Source organism: Molothrus aeneus, chromosome 9, assembly GCF_037042795.1.
Source record: "Molothrus aeneus isolate 106 chromosome 9, BPBGC_Maene_1.0, whole genome shotgun sequence".
NCBI classification, from domain to species: Eukaryota; Metazoa; Chordata; class Aves; order Passeriformes; family Icteridae; genus Molothrus; species Molothrus aeneus.
The window spans coordinates 10,644,582-10,663,683 of NC_089654.1; the positions used below are offsets into that span (position 1 = coordinate 10,644,582).

Sequence of the window (19,102 nt, forward strand, 5' to 3'; positions counted from 1 at the left end):
CCACTAGAAAATAACCATCTTATCAGCCAGTGCTGCATTTCTCAGCGGTCAAGTAGACACAGAGGCCTAGAAAATGCTCTTCTGCAAGTGGTAATATAAATGAAGTTGCATCATTTGCACTGATTATCAAAGCAACAAGGAATTTTTAGCAACAAGAACAGAGGTGCTGAGAGGCTGCAGTCTGGGTTAATGGTCAATTGCCAGACCCACTAGCCCATACTTCAAGCATATTTACCCAACTTTCTCAAAGCTATGGAGAACCCCTCACCATTCTCTCTCTGCACATGGCTCTGACGGCCAGTATTCATTCTGAATGAACCTATCTTCAGTTTCTAGAGCCTAGAAATGCTCTGGAGACTAGTTCCACTCTTATCTCTCCCACTGAAAAGCTCTTACTCTGCCTGAAGTAGGAGCTTTGCTCAAGCCTCTCCCTCATCTTCTCTTGGTTCTGCTGTCAAAAGTGATGCAGCTCTCAGACTACCCAATAACACGATACTTCTAATTTTTTACCGGTTTTGTTTCTTCTCCCAAGGCATCCTCCCCCTGACCAAGTCTAAAATCAACAGGCTGTAATTTACCAGGTCATTCCCCTGTCAGTATGCTCCATCTGCCAACTGCCCCACAGCACCTAAAAGAACTCCTGGCCGGTTATAAAGGCCACAGATTTAGTTTTTAATAATGTTGTTACTAACGGAGACAAAAGCACCTCAAAACATGGCACTACTAGAGCTTTTTTTTTTCTTTTTAAAGCAACAGCATTTTCTTTGTTGATAGAGCTGAACTAATAGCTCACTACATTGGCTAGAGATAAGTTTCTTTAAGCTGGATAACCAAGTCAAAAACCACAAGGGAAACTTACTTATTCCAAGCAGCAGCTGCAAACTTTAAACACTGTGCCAGACATGTAACTTACACAGCACCCTGGCTACACATGAAACTGGAAGCTGTCCCGTGCACAGATACTGGCTCAGAAAGCAGCAACTCCAGTGGTGACAAAATCCACCTGGGACATGAGGGTGGCACTGCTGTGTCACACACCAGTTTGCTGTAACTCAGCAATGTGCTCATTCCCATGGATGTCAGGAAGTTTCTGCCCTGTTTACCTGCAAACATATATTGTGAATAAGCAGACAAGCATATTCAAACAGGCCTACTGAATTTCCAGCTTCATTTGACCTACATAACTGAGTAGCCACAGCTAACCCAAATACAGACACGTGGGCCTCCTGTGTGGCTGGTCTAATACCAACTGCTGTCTTCTGATTCACAGGATTAAACAGCACAAGGCCAAGACCAGCTCTAAGGAGTCAGGAGAGCAAAGCTATTTTTATGACATGTTGTAAATGAAAAGGAATTCCTCTTAAAAAAAAGTATTCTCATGGTTTTATCCACATAACTGAGGGCAAAATGTGGTTCATAGTTGTAAGATAACAAAATGCCACCAAAAAAGAGATTGTCCTGTGAAGAAAATGGACCATGTCAGAGGAGCTGCAGAAAAACTGAAGATTTTTCTGATGAATGCTGTTTCAGGAGTTGAAGCATAAGAGATGGCTCACATACGGTGTGTCAGCAGACATGTCCTTGTACAAACAGGGTGATGGATAGACTGTCCCACGGACTCCTTTGTTCAAAATGCAACCTGGATTTTGAGCCAAAATTTGAAGAAATATTCCTGTTCTGAGATGTTTTAGGAAACGTGCAAGTTTTTAGTGAAAGGAATGGATTTAGATAACTTGTGTTTGCTTTGTGGTTTTTTTTTGTCTGTGAATAATTATCCTTCAATGAAAAAATATCTAAAGTAGTAGAGTTTCAGAAAAATCCTGAAGAAAAATAGGCCCTATATCATCATTATATACATTATACAGGGTGTTTTATTCCCATAAAGGACCACCTCCTTTACTTTGTTACTATTTTTATGACATAGTTTATTAAATGTCATACTCATATAACATTAAAAGAATACCAGAGCTGAAATGGTCAGGTCCATTTGTTAGTAATTGCTGAAGTAGGACTGTCTTGCAATTTCAGCTCTGGATTGCTGTTGAGAACACTGACTTTTCAACCTTTCCACAAGATTTTTCTTATATCACCATGTATCTAAAGGTTTTACAAACCATGCTTTCACATTTAGAGCATCTCTGCAATACTTTGTGTGTTTAACATCTCCTCAAGAGAAACCCTCAGTGTCTGTAACCAGGAGACCAATCTTCCTCCTCACATTTCCTCTCTGCTATCCACGTGTTCTGCAGCTCCTACAACTACTCATACAAGGCTGAATGCCTTACATTACAGAAATTAGTCCAAATCTCAGTCTTCCCTCTCCACTAGATAGACAGCTGGGCTCTAAGCAAGCCAGGATATAATTAAGCAATTAAGGATAACATCTGCACAGGAGAACTGAATTAACATTGAAAATGCAATGTTATTTTTTGCTTTTTTTAACTTCTGGCAGCTTGATTTCTATAATCATACAGCACTTTAAAAAGTCTTAAAGTGACAGTGTTTTAGGAATTTCCTGCCAGTTATAAACCCTTCCTTTCTCTGCTGTCCTCATCACTCCTACTCTTGCCATGTCCCAGACCAGGCTACTGCTCCTTCCCATTGCCTACATGGCAGGGAGGAGGAAAAGGGGTTCCTGAGACCCCAGGAGATATTTCCTGCTCCCTGGTCTGCTGCCCTTGCCCCAGACTCTTTGTGGAGAAGTGACTGATGAGAAAACCCTACTTGGTTCTCACATCCCTGGAGATATTGCATCCCAGCTAACTGTGGGAGGACACCTGACAGGCAGGACAGGGGACCCACAGTAGGACTAAGAGCATCTAACAGCCCCCATGGAACACCAGACCGAGCCCTGGAATTTCACAGAACAGCAGCAGCCACACCAGGCTGAAGAACTGGACAACCTCTGCAAAATAGGGTGGGAGACTTTTTTTTTTTTTAAACAGGGATACAATTGTACATTTTAGTAGCCTCAACTTAAGACAGCTGAGTAATTTCAGCTGAAATTTCTGGCTGCGCCAAATATGTACAACAGAAAGGATCAGCTCAAAGATGCCAGTGTAAAAATGATAAAAATGATAAAGCATTTTCCCCATCACTTATAACAGAAAATATGAGGTGATCCAAACTATGATCCCAACTACAAGCTCAGCTACCTGCTCCACTTACAACCATATGCCTGCTCAGAAGAAAAAAAATGAAAAAACATTTTAAAAAGCTGTCTTTGCAGGCTTGGGTGACAAAGCACAAGGGCATCCCAGGACATCCATCAGCAAGGTCTTTTTTGGGGAGCTGAACTGGTTCACGAGTTTGAATACAAACAGCAACTCATTAAACAACATATATTTAGACTAAATTCTTGGCACATTACAACAAAAAAAGCTAAAGGATCACCACAGGAAGAATTATGGCCTAAAAGCCCTCATTGCTTTCTGAAGTTATCTCAAAGGGAGACTCCAGGGAAATTTTTACATTGTTTTTACAGCAAGAATACACAGAAAATCTGTCTTCTCCTATTTTGGCATCTTTGCTGAAATGAGAAGCCAAATCATTTGTATATTCACTGAGTGTTCATATAGAATATATACAAATTATTCAGTGTCCTCTAAGAGGAGAAGGCAGAAAGGTCAAAATAACAAGAAACTGGGAAGATGCCAGGAAGCTGCTGCCCTACTTTGTTTTATAGACTTGCATTAATAATTAGTGTTTTACAGAAGAAGAGTTTTTAAGTAAGATTATTTAATATTCTTAAAAGATTAGCATTTAAATAAACCGTAATCCAAACAGAACATTTACATTTAAAGAGTTTTTTTCCAAATTGCAGAAGTGCTGATCACTTGGGCCAGGCTCTGTATTTTCTGTCCTTGTCAGTTGTGGGCAAAGTTCATATAATCAAAAATGGTCAGAAAACAAGAGATGGCCAAGATCAGAGAAACTTCCAAGTAGACCTACCAAGCTCTTGTGCACCCAACAATTTGGCCATTTTCCTCCAATTTTATGCCTCTGACTAAATAAACAAATAAAAATTAAGACACTAACAGTTTTACAAACCTGTCTTAATTAAGAAGAGAAGAAACATCCTCAGACACATGGCATAAAATCACAACTGCAAGAATAGAAATACTACCAAAAAAAAGTCAGGTCTTTCCTGAATCCCTCTTGCTTACTGCCTTCACATGGCTTGGTCTATTTTCACTTCTGTTGTCAGCACAAGTGTTTTCATTAAATAGCTGTGAGTCTTGAGGCAGGGATTCACACACAGGAGCATCCTTCTCTCCTGCAGAAAGAACTGCCATTCCTCTTGGGTAGAACCAGAAGCACTACACACAGCTGGAGCACAGGGGGAGAGATAAATTTAGGAAGATAAAAGCACACGGGGAGTTCAGCTACCTCTGTTTATTATAGCAGACTGAAGATAAAGGTCAACCCCCTGTCCTGGAGCCCTTGGTGCTTCGAGGCAGAGAAAATGTTACAAATTGCTCAGACAGCTCTAACTATGCAAGTAATCCATGGAGCCTGCCAAGGAACACATATGTTTCAGGCATAAATCGTCCAATCTATTCCTTTCTGAATTAACATCTGTCATCATGACACCATTCAAAATGACTGAAGACTGGATCATATTAACAACCACACATCTTGGATAAATATTTACTGTTCAGACTTTCTCCCCCCTCCTCACTTTAAATAAAAAACGCAGATAGCAAAATTCCTGGAGCTGTGAAAGGGGAGTCTCTTTTCAGCCACTGACAGAAAGCATGTGATTTTATTTACAAAATCAAATCAGTGTTTTCCCCTTCCACTGTGAGTCTTCATACCCCACACTGGTGAACTTACAGCATCCTGTGGTGTTGCAATGCTCTCCAAAGAGCTCTTCTGGGGAATTCTGTTATGCTGGAGGTTGCTCACCTCAGAGACTCCACAAAGCCTTCTCCCTCTGGATGCAGAAACAGATCTAGCTAATTGTGTCCCAAGAAGAGAAAAATTTGCTGTGACCTTTGCCGACAACTGGATAAAGCAAATAACTTACTTCCATGACAAGCTGTCAGGTGTATTACTGGCTTGCTACCCTGCTCCCCATAGTCAATAAATGGGTCATAGAAAGTGAGGACAGGGGGTCCCAGAGTCACAGAACAGGAGGGTGGGAAGGCAACATGAGTGCAGCCCTGTCCTTTGTACTCCCAGCACACAGAATTTTCCAGATACCGGATTAAGTCTGCATTATAGCAAAAAGATGTCAGCAGTCAGTGCTCCCTTCTGCAAGTATGTCATCTGACAATTGAAGGGACAGATTTCTAGGAAATTATGTGTGTTAAGACTGATTTTATCTAGTTGAGCTTCTAGCCACCACATTCTGCTATTTCTTCTCAGCATGGCTTGAGAGGCTGAGAGAAACCCTGCTGAAATCCTTCTGGATATTCTGCATAGCAGGGAGCAGTGCTCCTCCTTCAGCAACTTCTCCTTCCAGTCCTTTACTCTCACACTGTTTGAGTGGACCAAGATATCCAGTCCTGATTTCAAGACATCAAGAGCAAATTTATCAAGCCTGTAGGGCAGATGTAGCAAAAATACTTATACTGATATAAATGTGCTGCCTTTTTTGGTGGTTTGCCTAGCTTCAGATACACTTCTTCCTACAAAATTAAAAACTCTTGTGAGAAAAAATGTTCCCTCTAGGTAGAGAGAGAGACTACAAGTAAATCCCCCCAAAATCTCATGCATAAGCTAAATAAACTGAACTCTGTAACTAAATAAATTGAACTCAAATCTCTCAGCCTAAGGGAGGCTTTGCAGACTTCAAATGATTCCTGTAGTCCTTTTCTGAAGTGTTAACACAGAACATCTTCATTCTACTAGCAGCTGCACGAATGGCCAACACCCTCTGGGTGACGTCTCAGTTTCACTGCTGGCACTGTCCTGGCACTTCTCCCATGTGCTGGATTTGCTGCATGGAGCAACATCTGCTGCACATGTGGGCCATGCAATACCCTCATGGGCTGCACTGGGGGTTGAACTAACTATGGCTGGGGGGGACAGACACACACCCTGCTGCTGGAGAGGCCAGGTGGAAGTGAGGCCATGCAAGCATCTGACACAATGTGGTGCAAAAGAGAGCACAACACAAATCCACAGGCAATCAGGCAACTTTGTTAGCTCTGCTGTTTATGGAATTGTGTGTGCTTCATTAAGATCACCATCAGATTTGGAATTTCTTTCTTTACATTGGCTCAGCTATTCCAATCAAGGTAGGCAACCTGAGTCTACAGGCACTAGGACCTTGAAATGCACCCACGGGGATTTGCATAATACTGGTGTCTGAATATTGCCAGAGCCTGCCAAACAGAGTGACTGCAACATGAGCACCCTCCTGGTGCCTTTTCAAGACATCTGCACTTGCTCTTCAGCTGGCCCTCACATGGACTTTTCAAGATGTGGAAAAACTGCAACTCTAAATTGCCCATCTTTTTTGACTTTGGTTGAGAAGGAAGGAGTGATCAAATATCTAGGAGAGAGCAGCAGCTGTCAGTTGTAGACATCAGAAGAGATTAGATGGTGACAATATTAGGAAGAAATTGTCTCAGGCTAAATCAGGATGTGTAGGCAATCCCAGAAAGGATGTCCTACTAGGGCAATGATACAGTCTTTTCAGGGGTAAATCTTGTTTGGGTCTCTTGATTTAGGAATGATGTACAGGAATAGAAACTAAAGAAATAAAAATCTGACTGGAGCTCTCTGGTTTTCACGTTACAGCTGGGATTACTGAGCCAGAAATGAAGATGATGCTGTCTTGGCAGATGTGGGATAAAGGTTCTTTAAGGATTGCTGATGCCTAGCATGGCTAAGTGCTTCTCCTCCATTAATAAAAGTATAGGGCAAGGATGACTTTTGTTAGGTAACAGTAAGCAAAGCAAGGGACAAAAAAAAAAGGACAAAACCCATGCATAGTGTGGAAAAGACTAGAAGGGCAGACACACCAACAATTTGCATTTTAATTTTAAAGAGAAACTGTCTAAAAATTGAGTCATCAATGATGTCATTCCTACAAGTATAGACACTTTGCAAACTTTTGACACCTGGATTTTTTTAATCCAGGAAATAGTGTGGTCATGGCTATTTTTTAATTTCTTCATCTGCCCCATGAGCTTAAGTGAATGGCTACAGACTTGTAGATATTAATGGCTACCCAGTCCAGGTGGACAAGTTTTATTGTTTTATTGGACACATTGGCACCTGGCAACATTGAATGCTCTGAAGGCACATTGCAAATGCACCAGAGCAGCCCCTGCCACCAGCTGATGCTTGACAGTGCACTTACAGACACACTGTGCATGCCTGGCTAGGAGCAGCTCTCAGCTATGCAGTGACCTGCCTAATCTCATCACGCTGTTGCAGGCAGGTATGTATGAAGGGCAAGCTCCAGCCTGCACTTCCCATACCAACAACCTTCCTTTGGGAATCTGGCCAGGAAGTCTCCCCCAAGGCCCACGTTGCAAACTGGGTCATTTGCCTACTGAGGTTGCTGTATGGTCCTCACCACGGTGCTACCTGAAAGCTTGTTAAAATCACAAAATACACAACTAAACTTTTCTCCCTGTCTTGGTCAACAGGGACAACATTTTATATAGCACATCTACATATTTTCCAGCCTCTCTTCTAACCATGACTAGAAAAAACTGGCTTACCTTCTCTCATAGGGCACCAGTGTTGATACTTCTCCTTAAATCTTCTGGAAATTGCTCTGATCTCCTAGGCCAGTCACAGAAAGGATTTTCTTTTTCATAAGCAAGTCCTCCATGGTTCTCTTGGGCCATTCCCACTCATGCCTCCAATGGTGAAACAGCTCCTGACCATGGCAGCACAACCCCCCAGGCAGTATGGACTGGCCTTCTACAGAGCCAGAGAGATCAAAACCTTAAAACCCAAACAATGATGTCAAAACAATCATACCAAAAAGACAAGGTAACTTCCAGCTACTCTCTGGCAAAGGAATATGGAATATTCTCCACAGAATGCATCACAGAGACTCTCCTACCTCACCTTCTCAGTCAGAGATTTGGGAGAAGCCAGAAAAGTTTGCCTCATGTTTTCACTTTCTTACAAAGCATTTTCTGTGCTTCAACATTTAGTCATGGCTCAGTCACCTTGACTGAGAAGCTGAATGATCCTGATGATGTGGTAGGGTATTCCCTGCTACAATTCCTCCTATAATTCCCCCACACTCTGGGAGTAGAAATGGTTTTTAAACCATGTGCTAGGACCACAGGACACCCACAAATGAAAAGGCTTTCTTGCCTCTTCCTCACTGCAAGCCTCATCATGTCCCTTGAGCAGCCTGGCTGCCTTACTCACCGGCCATGCCATCCTTAATTACACTTCTGAAGGGATTATTTATAAATAGCTATTTAGGTGAAAACTCAAATTTGTGAAAGAAATTAAACAACCCTTAGGCTGACTTCTCAATTCAAAAGCTTTTCTTGTTTATAATGGAGCAGCTTCTGTTCCCTTCCAGCTGAGTCCAAGGAGAGCAGGAGGACACAAGGCAATGCCCACCCTGGCACATCTCTAAGCAGAGGGGCTGAAGCTGTGTTTCAGCACAGGATGAGGCACCACAAACCTGTAACCAGGCTTTGCATTCACAATGCATTAAGAAAACTTGCAGTGGGTTTACAGCTCCACCAAAGCAGAATGCTGTCCCAAGACTCATCCCACATGTCTTTCTCACAATCCATGAAAACCTAAAAGACCCACTGTACACAAGACATTTAAAACAACAAGCCCCTTGGAGGAGAAAAGGGAAACAAAATATTTGCAATTCAAAAGCAAACTCTGGAGTGAATCTGCCAGTAGCAGTGGCCACTCAATTTGTCACCAAAGGCAATGGACAGCATTGGAAAAAGCAGAATTTCCTTCCCTAATGCAGACCCAGAGAAACCACCTGCTCAAGTTCCAAACAAGCTGAAAATACAGGCATGTGAATGAAGCTTTCCCTGGGAAGGGACAGCAACAACAGATTCACAGCCTCACTGCTTTCCTGAAGATGACAGGAGGAGCATGATGGCTCCTCAGGTTTGTTTCAGGATGTAAACCAGCCCACAGGTAAGGCTATTTCATAATCTGAGGAATCCACAGTGAACTACCAGGCTGTGACATTCACAGGCTGCCCTAGCAAACATGCAGCATGACAAGGCCATTAACTGATGGAAGAAGAGGAGTTCTAAACAAAAGCTCAGCAGACAGCACAAGTGCTGGCAGCAGTCTGGCCTTGGCTGCAGCACAGCAACACTCACTGATTCTGCAGGAAGGCATCATAACACACATTCTACAACTAGGAGTGTGTTGTTGCGTTAATACAATAATGTAGTTCCCCAATAAATAGTTAAATAAAGCCTTCCCCTGTGCCCCATCCATAAGGTCTCTGAAGCAGCAGTCACAGCTGTGACACAGGAGCAGGGGTCACTGTCATGGCTGCTGCTGGAGGATGATGGCTGTTGGGCACCACTGCTGTGTGCCAGTTGTCAGAGACATGTCCCTGCAAGGGACAGACAGCCCAGCCTGGCCTCCCTCACAGGCAGGTGCTCACTTGCTCCTGTGACTTTCACTATCAAAGGGAACTTCTAGGTGCCACAGGCACTTTCTGCACAAGTGACTCCTCCTGGCAAAGGCTGCAGTGATTCCCACTGGAATCATCCACAGGCTCATTAACACATGAGCAGGAAGCTTGTGAGCTGCCAATTTCTAGTGGCACCTTTGCCCTCACTTGGGAGCTTTATTGCCATGTGCCAGATGTTCAGGGATGTGAGCAAGCCAGACAGCTCCCTCTAATTGACTAATGACAGCCAAGAAACCACCCTGGAACTGGCTTCAGTACCAGGCTGAGATGGCTGCTTTGCATATCTGGAGCTTGTAAAATCCTGTTTGTTTCAGGAAGCATCTACTCTTCATGCAACAGAGAAACTTTCAGCTTTTGACCATTATTTTAAGAAGCAATATATGACCAAGCCTCTATCCCTTTGCAATTCCTCTGGTACTTTGTGTATTCAGAAAGAGTTTCTGTCACTGAAAGACCCAGGCAGATGCAGGAGAGTACAAGCACTGGGAAGCAGTGGGGTGGGTTACAATATATGTAGATTATGTCTCTTGGCAAAAATAACAGTCCAGGAGAAAGTTTAACTGTTCTGAGTGACTGTCCATGAGTAATCCCCCTCTGGTGATGCAGTGGCAGCAGTTGTTTCATCAGCAAAGGGATGCCTGGAAGTGTCACAGGCTCTTACAGAAGTGATTCCAAGTCAGCACAGCCAGACCAGTTACTACAGAGGCACGAACAGCTCACATCTGTGACCCTTCTGCAACAGCCATGAGTTCATGGAACTGCAGGCTCTGGGACTCCAACCCACTTCCTTTCCACTTGGACACTGACTTATTAGGTCAGCATGGTGCAATACTCCCCTCTGCTAACCATGCCACCTTTCTCCATCCCACACTACTTCTAGCTGCAACCAGTGCGATGATTTTTCTCTTTTAGTTATTCCAATGCTTGTCAAATGACTGAAATCAGGTTACCAGTGTTTAAGTCACTTGGACTCACTCACCCTTCCTCTTCTTAAAGGCAGGTCTACCTTCTCTGGTGATACACTATGCTCTATCTTCCTACAAGACTTCAATCTGGAGTGCCAGCTCAGCCAGAACTCTGCGATGGAGACTACATTTGTTTTGCTGTTGACAGTGAACATTTAGCCAAACCTATCCTTTTCTAGGTTAATGTTTTCTCTCAAGTTAATGTTTTCTCTCAAGTTTTTACTTGCTTCCAGATTTTTCTGGTTTAGTGTGAAATAAAAAGCCGTTGAGCTTTTACATTTCTTTATGTTCAAATTCCACTGCTCCTCCTTCTGGACACAGTGTCTCCCAGGGCACTAAGGCACCAAACAAATATCAGGGAGGCTGTTGCACCAGACTGTATGTAACACATAAAATCCCCTGCCTCACTATTCTGCTAATGCTTCTGCATCACATTAATTCTTTTTCCTTATAACATCTCCTGAAAATCCTCCTCTCTACACAGCACTTATCCCTTTCTCAGTATGCAAGTGCTGCCAAAAGACCAACACAACACAGAGCAAATCCCTCTCAGCTGCAGGGAGAATAAGCTGATCTGACCACTGACCCAGCAATAAGTAGCCACTCGCCTTTCATTGACTCTTTCTCCAATCAGCTCTCTTTGATTTCACTTACTCAAGAGAGGACTAAGCAAGGATCCCAGTACCTGGTCAAGCAAGTCCAAGCTGCTCCAGGTGCCTGAAGGAATTCAGAAGGTCTCATTACCCACCTGTGACTGTACCATGGACAGATGCAGTTGCCACCAACAGTCACAGACAAAGGAAACATCAGAGGACAGAGATCAGCCCATTTTTTCGAGGAATGCGTCAACTTCCACAGCAGTTCTGTTCTTTAGCAGAATGCTTCCATTTTCCTTTTCTCCATCCTGAGGCCAGAGTCCTGACTGTAACCACTGATTTGTAGTGTGTCTGCACGAAGTCTTGCAGATGCACATGTCAGATAAGGAATAAGCAGTAGTGGCATACAGAGCTCTCAGGTCATGCAAGTGCCTCTACATAAACCCAGGAAAGGAAGAAACTCCCCTTTCTCTGGAAAATCAGCTGAGAGAGAAACAAACCCTTGACACACAGAGAGCATTTGTCATTTTGAACCTACCACACACTGATGAAAATACCAACACTCACTACCAGAACAAACAGACGCCTACGTGCTATTCCCATAGCACTGCTCATCTTCCATTGGGTCATTCCTGTCTAAGAGACAGCACTTTCTGCATTGGTTTTCTCCAGAAAATGCAGCTGTGTGAGCCACCTGCTTGCAGCTAAAGCCAGTGACAGCAAGATCTCAGCCTCAAGTAGAGAGAAATCAGATGAGAGCACAAGAGAGCACAAGACAGATGTTTTCCAGCCACCTGGGCTGCATCCTAAAGTACTCGATGAACTGGCACAGCAGTCTCAAGAACTAGCATTCATTCCCTTTGGGGTATCAAAACTCAAAAAAAGGTAGGGGGTCAAAGGATTGAAAAATGGACAGAAGTAGTGCCTAGACTTAATAAGGCAAAAAAGGGAAGAGAGTTGAATTATGATTTCAATTCCCAGAATAGCAGGATTAATTATTTGTAAGCACCTGAAAAAAAAACCAAAACAACAAAACAGACTGAGTAGCAACCCAGGTGGATTTGTCAAGAGAGAATTATTTTTTTAAAAATTCTTTATACAGACAAAAAAATCATCTCAGGGGAGAAGTAAGACATGAACTGGAATTCAGTAAAACTTCTGACAGATCACTTTCACAAACATGCCAAAAGCATTATTGATGATACAAGCGTGATACAAGTCCAGAAGTGGCCAAAAAACTATCCAGGAGGCTCAGTGGGCTCACTCTAGGAATGGAAGGATGTTAATACTTTGGGGTCTGCCTAGGAACCAACATTGTTTAGTGTTTTCATTATCAACCTGGATGATGAAGTAAAAAGTATGTTTATTAAATTGCAGAGGACATGAATCTGGAAAGAATGGCACGTATGCTGGGAAGTCTGCCAAAGGAACTTGGCAAACTGGAGGAGTGTTCTGGAAGGAAGGATCGGGAGGGACAAGTGCACAGTGCTGCTCTTTGGCACGAGGAGCCAACAGCACAAGCACAGGGTGTGGAGTGGGGGAAGTGGCTGCTCTCCAATTCTTCCTGAGACCTGGAGTCTCCAGGAACCTGACAATCACCTCCAGTTCCATGCCATTGTGGAAAAGGCCACAGAAGCAGTGGATGCATAAAGAATGAGAACCGTGAGGTTAATGAATTATCTGTTTGCTCCTCCTTTTTGCTGCAGTCTGTACATTTTTGGGCACTGCTCTTTAAGAAAAAGATGAATTAACTACAAACATTCAAAAGAGCAACAGGAATTAAGAGATCTGGAAAACATCACCTAAAAGAACTGAAAAAAACTCAGAGTGTTTATTCTGAAGGATAAGGAGTCAATCAGAAGAACACTAAGAGAACTGCAATCACTATCCCCAGTCTAGCAGGTTTAAACAGACTATTTTCTCCACCTTTCCAAGAGCAGGGGATACCACACAAGAATCTACTGATGACGACTTGACTACAAGCATCAGGCAAAAATTAAATTTGTTTTGAAGTAAACCAACCCATCCTTTGAGCTTCAAGCCAAACACTAGGAGTCCCTGCAACTGCATTTGGGTTGCAGGGCACTGACACTGACAGGGCTTTCCCTTTCCCTGAATGAGGAACAAGAGCCTGACATAAAGCAAAGAAAATTACTTTTGACTCAATTATTCATGTTACGAAAGCCCACTTGTGCTTGCCCAGAGGTTGACAGGTAACTTCATCTGTCTGGTAGCAAGAAAATAATTGCAAGTTGGTGCCAGTGTTAGACAAGAGCAAAGTATGAGCCCTTAAGGCCCTCTGTGTAACAACTGTATACAATGATATTCCCAGACTGTTTCGTTATGTATGTGGTGAGCTGCCAACCTCCTCTCTCTGTCTCTAAACACACAATATAATATGCCATGCCCTGAATGCTAATCCAGTTTTCTTCTTATTTGCTGAAAAGTCATTAAGCAACATTTGAAAACAGATACATATATGTATATATAAAAGATTTGTAAAACAAGAACTATACGCATTATTTATTTGGGATTTCCTGACAGACAAATTATCCACTGAATGAGAAGTCATTGATCATAACCTGATTCTATTCTGGGTAGGTGAATTAAAGAGAGCAACCCTGACTATTAACAGGTCCATGGTGCTTCAGAAGTGCACTCATGCAAACAATGGGGTAAAATTTTTACATGGGGAAGGCAGTGTATCCACCATTTCAGTGTTTTAAAATGAGACTTGATACTGTTGTTCTGGATGATACTTTAACCAAATACAAATCATGAATCTCAGTAACTGAGCAAAACATAATGGCTTGTGCTATTCAGGAGGTCACATTAAGTCTGACTGTAGCCTTTTCAACAATTTGTGCTGCTGCTGTCTCCTCCTCCCCTCCTGTGACATCACATCCTTGTTCCCAAACTCCCATTTCTTCCCTTTCCCATTGCTCTCTTCCTTCCTCTGCTCTTAAATCCTAAGAGTCCATAAAATCCAAGCAAAAGCTGGTCCTTTTAAATACTCTTTAAGGTAACTAAAAATTAATTTAATTGTTCATAGTACACACTAACAATCTTGAATACCAAGCCTCGTCTGTGATGCAACACAGATTACAGAGAGATGTCTTTGTAAAAGATATTTAATTAAAGCTAAAGTCCTTGTAGGTAAAGAAAGTCTTCACTTAAATTCAGCAGGACACAGAGTGGAACTCTCCTCAGACCAAAATGTGGCAGATATGATGGTGATACAATGTCTGCCCATCATTACTATTTAGGTGACCTTCACAGTGTCAGCTGACAGCGTTCTTACCACTTTCTCCTTGTAAACAATGTATTTCAGCCACTTGAAATCCTGCCATTTGAATCCTGCCAGAACAAACAGGGAATCCTTCTCATACTGCTCCATTTTCTGGATTGCACCTTCAGGATATGTGATCCGGAGTGTTGTCTTGCCACCCACATCTTTTTCAAAGCCCTTCACTGGAGCCGAGTTCAGCCTGCAGGGCAACCAGAGAAGAGACACTGTCACAGATTCCACTTACACTCAGATTCCCACTTGCACTCCTGTGTGTTGGTGACACAGCAATCACTGCTGGGCAGGAGCTCCCTGTAGCAGCTGCTACAGTAGCAAATCTTAATTCTTGCAGATCTTCATCACAAACACTTACGGAGGTTTGTACCAAGCGACGACAGCTTAATTAGAAGTTACATAAATTCTATCATTGAATATAATGCAAACCATTTCTGCATTTCAACTCCTATGATCTAAATAGGATCACAGAAGTTGGAAAAGGAAAGTGAAGAATATTGTCCTTGCACATTTAGAGTAACAAACTAAGCATTAATATTTTAACGGCCCATTGCTCCTTTGATGTGTTGAAAGAGATGATGAAGTTCCTCATCAGTTTAAACAAACTAAAACTGGTCTCATTTTCCAACCCCAGCCCAGAGCTTACACCATTCACCTGCAGTGAGGCTGCACAGGGAAATAAGCCAACTAACAATTCTCAAAAAAATCCCATAGGATCAATCTCCACCTCTAATTCCCCAAACTGGTTCATCAGGAGGGTGAGCTGCCTTGCAATGCCAGCACAAAGGAAGAGTTTGGGCTGGGACAAGGCTCAGCACCACTGCAGTCTCATGGGCTCCAAGGAGTTTCTGCAGTGGAAGTGCATCCCACCCTGAAAACACTCAAGCAGTCACACAGCTTTGCCCTTGGGGACGCTGATTTCTAAGGAAATGCTATGTATTTAGCTGTGCTTTTGGTAAAACATTTCTTAGGAACAAGAATGGTTTTTTCCCTTGAAAAAGCAAACTGCTTTGGCACGAACAGCCATGATGACTTTCACAACATTAAAGTTTTCAGAATTTCTATTCAAGACTCAAAACCCAAAGCGGAGGAAATTTCACGTAACTTGGCATACAAATCTTGCTGACATCAAACAGCAGCCTCTGACGGCACAGGATTGCCTGCTTGAATTATTGCAGCATTCTTGACTTGGTGTTGTTCAATATACTGCAAATTTTGCCATGTAGGAATGTGGGATTTCTCTTTTTTAGCCTGGCTAAGCATTTTACATTGGAAAACTTTTAGTAGAATAAAAATCTCTATACAATCTGAAGTCATATTCCAAATCTAGAGTAATACATTCTTAGGCATTTTTAGCAAAAATACTTATTTTATCATCAGGAATAAAATATTAAAGGCAAAACAATTTAAGAATCAGCACCACCACAATGAATACAGCAGATGAAGCCTTTCCCCGTGGTTTTTAAACCCTTTGTAGGCTGACTTTGAGGAACTAGACCTGAGTACAATTCTCCCAGCCAGCCTGATCCCTTGCTTTTTCCTCTGTTGCTGATGGCACATTCACACACCACTCATTTCTTCTGTAGGGAGTATTTAAACTTTAAAGTGTTGTGTCTCTTTGGGGCAGATGACCTTATACAGAGCAAAAGCATGCAGCTCTAAAGGTAACAGAGTACTACCAATATTCTGCAAAGAAAGCAAGTTTTACATATTTTCATCTGTTTTCTTTAGGATGAGGAGGTGTCTGCAGTTGTTTCAAATGTCACTGTGCCACTCTTTGGCAGGGCTTTTCCCATCCACAGCTTCTGGGTTCACTGTTTTGCTGTTTACTTTGTTAATACTCTCAAAACTTGGGACCCCTTCTTTGTATCTAGACAGGAAATAAACCAAACCATTTCCCCAGCTGAAACGAGCTCAGGTGTCCAGCAAAGGGCCAGAGTGGGAGCTGCTGATGGAGCCACAGTGACAGAGCCAGCACCACCAAGGCCCAAGGCAGTGAGGGCAATGGGGCAGGGAAAGTTCAGGCAGCCACAGCACCCAAAGGGGCAGACTCCACAGCCCAAACCCCCTCCCAGGCAGGATGCATTGGTGGTTATAAACACAGCTGAATCTTGGAAAACCTCAGTTAGGATCTCAGGCCTCCTTGTACCGCCCGTGGACAGGCAGCTTTCTCCACAAGAAGTTCCAGAGTGTTTTTCTGTCTGTATTCGCTGATTACATATGGAGACACTAACTCCTAACCCTGCCACCATGAGGATCCTTTCAGATACCACTCAAGTATCACCATCAGGTGAATCCCTATCTGGTTCTAATCAGGAATTTCTGATACACACTTATTTTTGCCCAGTCTGCAATCTATTCTAAGGAGGCATTTCAGAGCACTGACGACTGACTGCTGCAAGAAGTCCTGCCAGGTAAATAGTGTGACAGCTGGGAATAACATCTGCACTGAAATCTGATAATGTCTAGTTAAAGAAAAACAGTAACTCACTCCAAGCTCTTTTAGAACTGACAAAGCTGAATTGGACTATCTTCACTGCAAAGAACAAAATTTCTTGCTGCAATTAGCAATCCTCACATGGTAACACAGGAGGCATCAAAGAACTCCACATACTGCTGGATCACTCCTTTGTCCACAAATGTACCACATTTTTTCATTTAAAATTCACTCCCTAGGTCCCAAATATCATCCTTCAAAGAAGTTCTTCAGTGTATGAAAAAGGATGTTATAATACATGGGACTTCCCCAGCTTCCACAGGAATAAAGCAAGCAGTTAGATACATATCCAAGCACCTGGCTTCATTTAACCTTTACAGTTGACTTCTCTCTCCTTTATCCATCCCACCAACAGCACAGGTGCTTAGCTGCCCTCTTATCCTCCCAGCTTGCAAACTGACATAGATTTACTGATGTGGAGAGAAAAAGTTGAAGTTTTCATTTCGAAATTAAATAGTGGCCTTTCTGATGTAAATCTTAGTGGGTGGCTTAGACCAGATGGATTGAAACTGTTCTTTTGCTACTTTTTTAATAACCTGAGTCCAAGGAAAGGCTATAAACTGCATTTTAATTCAGCTGAAATAACTACAAGTCACCTGACTATGATGAGGAATAAGAGCTCTTTGTTATCAACTGATAGTGGGATGAGCTAGGAGAAGGGCTGTAAAAATTTTGTCCTGTTCTGAACGGCCATCCCTGTGTCCAGCATACTCATGGAGAAGCAGGGAACCATCCACAGGAACCAAAGACTGAAAGGGATCTTCTTGGTCTATTTCTCCAGAGTTAGAGGATATTTATTTCTCTTTGACTGTCCTATTCTTTTCTTACACATAGGAGAGAATAGAGACTGTGATAAATAATACCTGCCTGAAATTCCTTTATTAATCCCTTTCTTTCTTCTACCTTTAGCAAAGAATTTGCTATTTGTCACCACGTCTGAAAGCTGATTAAAATTGAGAGAGATTACATCAGATATATTTCTTTTAATACAAAATCAGTTATTGTACTAAGAAAAAAATACCAACTTGGACTATGTTAAACCAGTTTTATAAACTAACATTGTAGCTTATTCCACTTTTATTATTTACCATAATAATATTTTGTTACTCAAAACCTGATAGAAAAGTGCTTTTTTTTCAGGTCAGTCTAATGGGTCTGTAGCTCCCTAGAGCACATCCTCCCTCCCTCCTACATGCACTCTCTCACTCTCCATTAGTACAGGTATTATGTTTGTTAATCTCCAGTCACCCAGAGCGCCTCCCTGACTTGACAGATTTATTACTGAGAGTTATGACTAGACCTGTGATTTCACATATCAGCATGTTTTTCAGGCATTCTGAGATGGCCATGATCCAGGTCCTCAGCAAAAGCAAGAAGTCCTAACTCTGACTGTGGTCCTTGGCACTCCCACCTCTCTGCTTCTGCTGCCTTATTCAACATTGTCACCTGCAGAGACACAGAGCCAAAGTATTGCCAGTTTCTAGGGCACTTACAGATGTTTAATCACTGCTGGGTCCTCTCTCATAGAGGTTTCCTGCTTCCTAACACCCTATGCTGCATCATTCTTAGTCCTGCCCATCCTAACTCTGAGGTGCAGTTCCTGGGGAATGCTACACATGTATGACCAATAATACTGTCCTGAGCTACCACAGGAATATATCTGGGAGCAGATCCAGAAGAGTGAGTTACTGCTTGACCACCTAAGGGCATCACAAAAGCAGCTTTTAGAAAGGAGCTATGAAGGGAAGGTTCAAGTGATATCATACAAGAGACCACATTCCCAAGAAGCTGTGGAAAACAGAAAGAGGAATGCCTTTACTCTTTGATGTGATCATAATTTATAACAAACCTTTTTAAGCTCATGTCTATTTTTACCCTCTCTGTAAGTTAATGCTTCCATACAAAGGGATACTGTCACTAGTACAGGTTAAAGTTTGCCTGCATAGCAAGTGAACTGATACAGAAACTGAATATGGGAAAGAACTGTAATGCCAAAGACTCACCTGACAACAACATCATAGTCATCAATTTTTAACCCCAATGACTTATTTGCAAGTACTCCACCATTTCCCACAATGATACATCGCCGGCAGCTGAGACTGTGGAAGAAACAGAGAGAAGTGATTTTTGTAG

The 19,102-nt window shown here is 42.5% G+C and overlaps 1 protein-coding gene across 4 annotated transcripts in view; it reads right to left on the bottom strand.

Moving 5' to 3' along the window:
• ST3GAL3 (ST3 beta-galactoside alpha-2,3-sialyltransferase 3) overlaps window positions 1-19,102 on the bottom strand; it is a 173,551-nt gene that overhangs the window by 30,766 nt on the left and 123,683 nt on the right. For all 4 annotated transcript variants that reach the window (XM_066555424.1, XM_066555422.1, XM_066555421.1 and 1 more), the window contains 2 exons: window positions 18,973-19,068; window positions 14,473-14,659 (listed from right to left, as the gene is read on the bottom strand). In XM_066555424.1, coding sequence (XP_066411521.1) covers window positions 14,473-14,659; window positions 18,973-19,068 — 283 coding nt within the window. The remainder of the gene's footprint in view (window positions 1-14,472; window positions 14,660-18,972; window positions 19,069-19,102) is intronic.